The sequence below is a fragment of the Anabas testudineus genome, chromosome 15 (assembly GCF_900324465.2).
Source record: "Anabas testudineus chromosome 15, fAnaTes1.2, whole genome shotgun sequence".
Lineage (NCBI taxonomy): Eukaryota > Metazoa > Chordata > Actinopteri > Anabantiformes > Anabantidae > Anabas > Anabas testudineus.
Genome location: NC_046624.1, coordinates 11,064,867 through 11,075,135, shown reverse-complemented (window position 1 = coordinate 11,075,135; position 10,269 = coordinate 11,064,867). Strand labels below are relative to the sequence as shown.

At 37.9% G+C, this 10,269-nt stretch overlaps 1 protein-coding gene and 1 pseudogene across 5 annotated transcripts; both read right to left on the bottom strand.

Annotated features, from left to right (window-relative positions):
• Positions 1-459: 459 nt before the first annotated feature.
• On the bottom strand, positions 460-5,854 carry selenou1a (selenoprotein U 1a). 5 transcript variants are annotated; one of them, XM_026356725.1, is made up of 7 exons: positions 5,769-5,798; positions 3,499-3,739; positions 2,365-2,547; positions 2,008-2,099; positions 1,776-1,916; positions 1,380-1,544; positions 460-1,286 (listed from the first exon to the last, which is right to left on the bottom strand). In XM_026356725.1, exons 2-7 carry the CDS (start codon positions 3,689-3,691, stop codon positions 1,191-1,193), a joined length of 870 nt encoding a protein of 289 aa, XP_026212510.1. In that variant the 5' UTR covers positions 3,692-3,739; positions 5,769-5,798; the 3' UTR covers positions 460-1,190. The 5 variants fall into 5 exon arrangements, with proteins under 5 accessions (XP_026212510.1, XP_026212509.1, XP_026212508.1 ...); XM_026356724.1 differs by lacking the exon at positions 5,769-5,798 and adding an exon at positions 4,391-4,829; XM_026356723.1 differs by lacking the exon at positions 5,769-5,798 and having other exon boundaries at positions 3,499-4,295.
• Positions 5,855-6,019: 165 nt separating this feature from the next.
• On the bottom strand, positions 6,020-7,898 carry LOC113158393 (annotated as a pseudogene).
• Between the last annotated feature and the right edge of the window lie 2,371 nt (positions 7,899-10,269).

Here is a 10,269-nt window from a genome sequence, read left to right as displayed (position 1 = left end):
ATGTGATGTTGAGCAATATATTTACATATCTTCTAAAAAAAAATACATATCTTTAAAAAAAAAAAATCAAGTGATCAGATGAGACTTGTTTTTTCAACAAACCCACAAACACAAGGAAGTCTGAGAAGACGAAGACAAAACTGAGAATGTTTTCAGAGTTGTTACAGTACGTGACATGTTTTGGCAACACATGCACAGATAACGTGCGCTAAACCCAGCGACGACTGCACATCTAAATCTGCCGATTTTTGCTGAGACATGTTCTGATCCACCCCGACTTTCAAAAGAGAAAAACTTTTCTGTTTCTGTAGCTTTGATCAATCCAATTTGAATAATGGTTTGATTTATTTACTAGAAAAATGTGTGAATAAAAGTGACTGGGCAAAACACAGGATTTAAAGAATAAGGTATTGCACTAGTAAAAATCATACATTTCAATAAATTTGTTATTAATAAATGTGAATGTTTTAATAATTTGCTCCAAAGATGTTAAAGTAAACCACTACACTGGAAATAGGTGACTTTTATTTTCAGCTAGTTTTTCCTTGAGTACATACAGTCTCACCTACACAAACACATAGGTGCAACAGGTGCTATAAACACTCCTCGACATGGCAGCAGAGGCTAAACCAGTGTGTTTAAGCATCGAACCTTCTCCTCTCAGTGTTGAGTTTAGAGTCAAGTTGTCATTATCACACACAGACAGCACTCACGCTGCCATGTTGGAGGCCCATTTATGCAGCTGACCAGCAGAAGCAAATTAAAGTAACACAGTAACAGTTGTTAATATATTAATCTTCATGTTAATCAAAATAAAACTGAATTATGCGCTTCTCTAAAGAGCAGATTTCAAGTGACTTTTAATGTACTTTTTTTTTAACCTGAATTAAAATGCTGCCTTTAAGATCTTCAGTACCTGTTTTTAATACCTGTCATTAAAAAAACACTTCCCAAAAAGAAATAATCAGTGACAAATCCTGTCCTGCATTTCACAGATTGATTTTTTTTAACCAACAGCAAATTAATGTGCAAAAGATAGAGGTATATGATGTAATATTAGATAAGTATAATATCAACACTTCAGTGATGGATGGAATTTGACTGCATACATATCAAGTTAAACATGCTATTTCTTAACCGTAGTTCTAATCAAAATACACCATGTCTGTCTTTGTCTAATGCCTTAGAGCTTATTTCACTGGAACAATTTTCTTGACAGCCTCTAAAACATCTGCAGTGTTCACCTTATCACCAAACTGCTTCTCATAGTGCTCCAGCAGAATCCCCTGCAAAACACAGCACGCAGTTGGAATAAACACGTGTTTTGTGAAGCTCTACTGAGCCAAATCTCATTTTTGCTCTGGTGTGTGCTTCGCTACCTGATCTCCTGGCCCCATGACAAAGACTCCACCAAGGATGAAGCCCTCGCCGTTCATGTTGCCCTGATAACCAGACCTCCAGGCTCGTACGAAATTCTGCCACACACCAAGGCGAATAAACCCCAAGCCCCCCATCTTCCTCTGCAGCGGACCGTAGAAATGCTTCTGCAATCACATGGTTTAGTTTTAGTCAGCCAAAAAGAGAGAAACCCAACATGCGGGAAAGGCACAGCTTGTGCAATTTAATTTCACTTTTTATGTCCGGATTTGCTGATGTTTAAACAGAAAAAACTTTGGAGTGTTTTTTGGGCAAAAGATTAAAAAAAGATGCAACAGCATTGTGGTTTGCGCTGACGGACATGAGGAGAAGTTCCTGTTTGTTTCTTTACTACTAACCTTTTCATCTACATAGATGTCTCCAGCGAAGTGTGGTCTGAAGTTCGAAATCTCTGTGCCAATATTCTCCTTCACCACAGCGACCAGAGGGACCCCGAGCTCTTCCAGCTGGGGCTTGAGAGAGGACAGCTCCGAGGCCTCCTACAGAGACAGAGCAGATAGAGAAAAATCAGGAAAAAATGTAAGTGTCAGATACACTCAGCCTCGACTCTTATTTTCATTATGCAATCACCTCTCTGCACAAAAATCATCCAGGTCGTCGTACGGCCATGACCACAGCACCATTCTCCTCCCACAGACTCTTCGCTTTGATGACCTTGTCTTCTGCAGACAAAACAAGAAGTCTCTTGATGGATTGCAGGCTAGTGTGGAAGATAAAAGGTGTAGCCTTCAAATGAAGTAAAAGTTAAATGCTCTTGTTCACACCGAATATCCACATGTTGAATATACTTTTTAACAGCAATGCAGTCTGAAAGTAGATTAGATCTATTTATTCTGTAATACTAGAAAGCAGTTTTGCTTTAAATATTACATAAAAACGCTTCCACTGCATGCACAAGGCCTTCAAACATGCAACAAGCCGACCTACCATTTAGGGTGCAGCGCAGGTCAGCGTCTTCAAGGTACTCCAGTGATGCCTTGGCAGGTTTAGTCAGACACAGATCAGTGTTGGCCAGAAAGATCCCAGCCAGGGCAGCTCCTACAGCGCCAAGACCCAGCGACCACATCCCCATCTCAAACAGATCCCCCTCCAGACCAGACCAGGACAACACTGCAGCACAAAAAGCATTACACACAAGTTTGGCATAAGATAGAAATTTTACTTTGACTGTGTAGCTGCTGTGGTTTTGTTTCACATGGTCTAATGTGGCTCCATCACTAGATGAGCAGACTAGATAACATTTGCACATTTCAACTCAAAGAATATTTTTCACTCTTTTCGGCTCGCACACAGAACACTTGAATATCCCTATGGCCAAGACACCAGGAGGTTTCACCGTGTACAGTTTGTCTGTTTGAATTTACAGCTGTCTCAGTCTGTCTGTGTGGTCTCTTGTCACTTTAGTTACTTATTGATGGAGATTAAATAGCTCAGATACCTACTGCAGAGATAAGTTAAGGCTTGACAAGATGACAGGATAACCAGTTTAAAGATGCTATTTTTTTAAAACACAGCTGGCTCGTTTTCTGATAGGTCATACTGAATTAGACAGATCTGGTCTGTACCATTTTTTTTTATCATTATAATAAATATTTGATTTTACATTTAATAAAAATCACAAATATCGTTGTTGTGTTGTTTAATATCTGTCAACTTGGATTACTTGTTTGGTCTTTAAAATGTCAGAAGAGGGTGAACAAATTTCCACAGCAATTAATCCAGAGCCCAAAAAAAACACCATCAAATTAATTTTTGTCTACAAATGATTTAAAAAAGACTCAAACATTACTTTGAGTGTTGAATGCATTTTTACAGCGAAACTACTTTGTTTTATGTCCAGAACTCTTGACGAAACATTTTACAGTACCTGAAAGTAAAATTTGCATTATGATCCAGTTATTTTACTTTTAAAAGCCTTGAACATCTAAAGCCATTCTAACACAGAGAGAGTGCACAGGTCACAACTGCAGGTCACACTGTTTCTACAACACCATGGGTCTACATGGAGTTTGGGGTTAGGACAGAGCAGCTAATTGTGTAGGGTGTCAAATATGTCCTTGCCTGACGATGGCTTGTTTGGGTCGGGACTGGAATTGGCTTTAGTTTGGTGAAACAGAGCAGACTGTGGTCTTAAAAACTGGGATATGGCTGTGGTGGAGGGCTCGCTGCCCGTGGTAACACGACCCAGACATAGGGCAGAGCAGCGCACAGAGAGCGTTTTCTTCAAAGCAGAACATCTGGACAGAGCCAGCATTGGGACGGTAGAAAGAGTCCTCTGGCTACACACAGCCTCAAGACTTCTCTGGAAGACAGAAGCACAAGTCTTTTCTCTCAACATTAAAACTCTGATGCCATGCCACAGACCATTTAAAAAAACAATACAAAGCCCCTCTACTGTGAGCTCCACTTTCAATGGACTTGTGTTTGTTTTCATAGACACACAGAGTAAGAGAGAGGAAAAAAAATGATCTTCAAACTGTAGTCTCAAAAGACTTCAAAAGACTACACCTACTGTTAAACCAGTCAGACAGGTTATATTTATGCTCACAAAAGGAATTTAACATTTTCTGTTTTTGCATTGCAATTTAAAATGAATGCAAAAACATTAAGAATAAAATTATCTTTCTGTTCTTTCTGTATCTGAATATTCGTACTGGGTTATGACTAGGGTATTTCTCTATTTGCAAACAAACTTCCCATTCTTGCACCCTAAGCTCTGCTATGCATGGTAAACACACAAACACACACACACACACACACACACACACACATGCATATAGAATGAATAAGTCGGCTTAAAATATACTACACACAGAAATTCAAAAACATGTATATATAATAAAATAAAATAACAAAATAAGCAGACATTACACGATAAAGAAAACTGTTTTTAAGAATGTTTAAATCGATCTTATGTCTATCACCAGCTGAAAAATTTAAATAATATACTAACTTGTCTCCATTTGCAAAATACGAAGAAATACTTTCTCTCATGAGACTTAGCTCATCCTGATGCAAACTTCAAATGCCTCAAATGCATTTGATGCATGACACTTTACAACACGGACGACAAAAGTGTGAAAAGAAATGAGACACCACGCCTATAGCAAGGAAGCATCTAGACTTCTTGACTGTTTCTGCAGAGCAAGTAGTCAAAGGAGCTCATAGCTCAGGCCCTGCCAGACACAAAGCAGTGTTGCACAATGCTGATGAACAGACTAGACATATCTGTTCACACATACTGCTGAGATTATATATTCGAACACATTAATAAAGATGATACCAGTAAAGATTTAGATGAATTTAAAGCAAAGTAAAGCTGATTTTGACCTTTAAAATATGATTTGTCACAAATGACATATCACAGTTAAAATTAGTTTAACCTCAACCACAAACAAGATATTAATATTTCCACTTAGTGGAAAAAGTGCTGCTTCTGTTTTAATGCAAATATTATCATAACTAAATATCTTTATGATTTATCCTGTTGATCAGCCTAAAATAAAATTTGATGACATTACCCTGAGCTTGAGGAAAATTTCTTCACTTTTTCTGATGTTTTGTAAACCAGACAAATAATAATAATAATAATAATAATAATAATAATAATAATAATAATAATAATATTTATATTTGTGTGAACACTGCAGATGTTATATTTATATATATTATATATATAAATATAACATCTGCAGTGTTCAATAACAATAATAAACAAATTAAAACTGTATTTTTTTTTCCCGTGGCTTAATAAAACTTTTTTTATTTTTTATTTGCAGAAAAATCCTATCCAACATATCTAACATTACTTGTACCTGTTATGTATGTGCTACGACTTTTATTCTAAGCCTGATCATCTCTTATTTCGTATTTATTCTGGCTTTATATTAAATATTATACAACTAAGTAATCATTTTGAATGCATGTTTTTTACATGTTTACATTTAAGTTGTTCCTCTCAGAGCTGAAGGATCATACCTGGAGATGAAGCAGACTGCAGATTATGCAGGTCGACCTCGATCATTTCTAGTTATTTTAATCAGTGACATTAATTGATGGCTTTAATTTAAACTGCGGCCGAATGCACCTGTTATTGCATAACAAACACAAACAGTGCCCTACAAAGTTACTGTCCCACTTTACACAGCACAGACTGAAACGACCGCCTCTCAGCCATCGGTCAATCATTTAGCAGCTAGCACTTAGCTCAGCTTATCAGGATTATTTACTGGTGTGGAAGTAGCAACAGCACAGCGACGCATGCTGCTGTTTCTAAGTCGTCAGGCTCTTATTAAGTTAATAAAGTTGTTTAATAATGAAGACACACTCACCAGAATCAATGAAGCGACAAACAGCACCTCCCTGCTCCACTTTGTAAATAGGGCGCAGGCGCACTAAACGATCCAGAGAGCAGGGGAAACTAATCGAGCAAGAGATGGTCGATTTGAAACATCATGCATGTAAATACACAGGTGTGAGCATGGATGGACAACACAAACAGCATTTAAACGGTTTATTCTCCATCGTATCCAGACAAAACTGTCCTGTTAACAGTGTTGGATTTGTGTGCTAAGTTATTTAACATCAGAGCTGTTCTGTCAGGCGAGTTTAGAAACAGATCTTCATTAAATGCACAAAACCCATCACACAAGCAAGACCAGAAATGGGTCAATAAACAGTCGAAATGGTACATTTTATGTGACATCCCATAAAATTAATGTGGATGCTGCCACAATATGGGAATGCTATGATGTACTCAATGCTCTATTGTGATTTTAAAATATCCTGCCTTAGACTAAAAGACATGCATGTGGGAAAATGCTGCCTGCATCTATCACATGACGTCACTCTAAAAAAGCAATGCATTCATTCAGATTTTGAAGTCTATCTTGCCATGTAATCTCTCATTTTGCGGACTGTTTTGAGCACTGCCAACATGTTCACTTTATCCCCGAACTCCTTCTCACGGTGCTCCAGCAAAATGCCCTAGGGGAGAAACACAATCAGAACCAATGAAAACACCTCGGTACACTTGTTTAAAGATACTTGTTCTGCAAGTTGGAGCCCACCTCATCACCTGGCCCAATAACAAAGACTCCACCCAGCACAAGTCCTTCTCCTCTCAGGTTTCCCCTGAAGCCCTTCCTGTGGGCCCGCCAGATATTCTTCCACACACCAATACGTAGAAACATGGAGAGAAACATCCACCGTTTTTGAGGGCCGTAGAAATTTCTCTGAGAACACAATCAGTAGCTGATTAACTTAAATGATGCAACTATCCATTGTCATTCAAAGTGAAGCTAACGGTTTTGCGAAAGCAGACCTTCTCATCCACATAAACCATCCCAGAGAAGTACTTCTTGAAGCAGTCTACCTCCTTGCTAAGGTTTTCTTTTACCACAGCAAAGAGAGGGATTTCAAGTTCCTGCAGCTGGGACTGAAGAGAGGACAGCTCAGCAGCCTCCTGGACAGAGAATAGAGGATCAAATATCATGCATGAGAGTTAAGTAGTGTGGTAACAGCAGAGTATTTATTACTACATATAGAGTGTCTCATTTCATACCTCTCTGCACAATAGTCATCCAGGTCGCCGAACAACCATGATCACAGCTCCAGTCTTCTCCCACAGAGCTTTGGCCTTGTGCTCCTCTTGGACTGAATAAGAAAGATGAACCTTAATGAATTCGTAAGTTAACAACGCAAGTTCTCAAGGGTTGTTTCAGTCCAACTTAATAGTTATAAAGTTCAGAAGGATTAAAGAATAGATATGTTAAATGTATATTAGGTAAACTATTACATAGTAATCACACAGTCAAGCACATCAAGAGTCAGACAACAGAGCTGGCTGCAGTCATTATTAACCTCTATTAACGCTAACATAATAAAAAGCATGGTACCAAATATGCTTAGCAGATGAAATGCAGCACAATAAAATGCAAACCATAATTGATAATTTGAAAATAGTCTACAAAGATATGTTGATGTGTGTGGACTAGAGCTACTTAATCAACAATCTACAAATGGAGACACTTTGGGACTGTGGCTACATCACCAAGAAGTGGGCGGCTACCAGTTAATAATTCTGAGGGTTCACATACTTCATCCAGGTTTTTATGTTTTATCTCAATAAAGAAATAAAACATTAAAAAAATTATTATTTTAGGCTAATTAAATTATATTATATTAATTTGTTAATATCACATTTTATGACAAATTAATGAAGAAAATCATGAGATTCTAAGGGTTTCACATACTATTTTAGCCACTGTAAGTTTCCAAATTAAAACATTCATCATGTCTCTGTTTTTAAACTCACCGCCACCAGTGCTCTTCAGGTCTGTGTTCTCCAGCACTTCCAGGCTGGCCCATGCTGGCTTGGTCTGGAACCAGTCTGTGATGGAGCTGATGAGCTCTGCAACATACAGGCTCACTGCCTTCAGGACCATGGTCACAGTCACCATGGCCCTGAACCTGCTCCACGCGCCACCTGTAAGAAACATGTAAGAATAACTTTTAAATATACCACTGGTTTGCAAACATTTCACAGGATATGTTTACCAAAAAGACTGCAGATATTTCAGAAAGAGTTCAGAAAGCAGAAATTCACTGGTCCATGAACCATTTAGCACAAAGAAAATACTGATAACATTAATAATAATGCCCAACAACATAAAAAGGTGGGACTCACCAGACTGTGCCTCGCTTCTAATGTTGAGAAATTATGGTCTTCAACTAACACCTTAAACCCGCTAAACCCTAAAAGATTAGTAAAATCACAGTGAAAGCCTTGTTTATGTGAATGTAGCACGACTGGAATTCCTTAAAGACAAGGCTCACATTGAGCTGAATGTTCAGTACCAGGTTCGGCTGTTGCAGAGCACTGTTTCCTCGACTTCCTAGTCTAACAGTATCTTTATTTAATCAGTTATGTTCTTCTTAACATCCATAAATATGGCATTCAATAATATGTAATCCACTATTTCAGAATAATGACAAACAATGACAATTTAGATTTTAAATGGATGTACACTATTTTTATGTCATATTTAATTGTTGAAGTATGTACATATTAGTGGAAATCAGTAGAAGTAATAAATGTGCCCTTGTAAGATGTAGCTTGTCATTATTTCTAAGTCAGTCCAGTAGCTGCAAAGGCCCTGAGGTCACCAGCTGTTATTTCTCAGAGCAACACTGGCCTCTGCAGTAGGTTAGTGACATTACAAGACTGCTTCGTGCCGCAACTAACTCAGTTAAAATGTCTCAGTTAATCCATTAATTGTTTTGTTCATAACATACCATAAAATAATTGTTATTGTTTTCCAGAGCCTAATTTTACATTTTCAGATTGCTTGTTTGAGTCAACCACAAATATATTAAGTTTACTACCATACAAGTTCAATATCAATTCTTTACACTACACAAGAATTTCGGGCTTCTATTTAAATTAATTTTTACCTTTTTGCTTGAAAATGACATAATAGAGCATCTAGATAGTTGATAAATATAATAAATGGTAGTTTTATCGCTGTCATTATTGTCTTAGCTCAAATATATTTTTTCTGTATATGACAGCCATTTGTAGAGGCAGATTATTTTTATGGTGCACTGTCACAACAAGTCAATTAATTGATTAGATTATTGCACAAAACCAAATCAACAGTAACTTTGTTGATACTTAATTCAGTTTTCTATGAAATAACCCTTTTTGTAGCCACCGGACCTGGAAGCTTTAAAAGGCAGTGTTGAGTCGAGTGCAAAAATCAGGGAAGCAATCAAGAGGGTTTAAGCTAAGTGGTGTCAATACGATAGAGGAACTCTCAGACTCATTGTCAGTTTTCAGTTGCTTTGTCTTTATATTTTTTCCACGAGTTGTCATTGACGTAAGAGAACATATTGTCATGTTCCTGCAGAATATGTGTGATGAAAGTGCATTGCTGGAGTGTTACTGTGGTGATATTTCACTCACTGGTGGCAGCTTTACATAGGAATCTGCTGAGGGTTCAAAATGGGCTGGAATATAGATGGGATAGGATGACACTCCACGAGCCCAGCTGCTGCACTCCCTCTGGCTGCTCTGCTCAACCATATGCTGGGTTGTGTGCGCGATAGAGTTTGCCTGTTTGTTTTGTTTTTGTCCTTATGAGCTTGAAAACACACTGGCCAGTCAATTTTACAATTAATATTGATCAAATAATGCATGATATGTGGTAAACTAAAATGCTAAAATTATATATATAGCCATTGTAGTTTTGACATTTTACACATCACAATGCACAAAACTCTTACTTTCGAAATGCGTGTGTCTGTTTGGCTGCTGGTATTCTCGTCACACATATAAATGCACACAAATACAGAGCAGCCTCTTCTTGGACTAAAGCTCCTCTGGTGGGATGAAACAGCCAATCACCGCTCCAGATTTGCACCCCACCTCCTGTGTAGTGTTCTTGCTAACAGACATTGGTTGATATGTCAAATTCTTTGTGTGGGTGAAGCCAATCGTTGAGCTATAGTAAAAGACAGGGAGCACAATAGTAATTACTGTTGGAGTTCATTTGAGAAGCTCTGAGATCTGTCTGGAGGTGGGCATGACTGTTTGATGGCAAAGATGGTGGAAATAATACTAAAACTGTTGTTGTACTCCGATTGGGCTGTAAGAAGAACACTAATACAGTATAAATACATTTTGGTGACAGGCTGTGTGCGTTATCTACTGTTTGCTAGTATGTAATTCCTTACATAACAAGTTAGACACACATATCACTCCAAAATCAACTATTCAGACTAATTTCCAACGTATTCTGGCAGCTTTGACGGCCATCCAGATGAAACTGG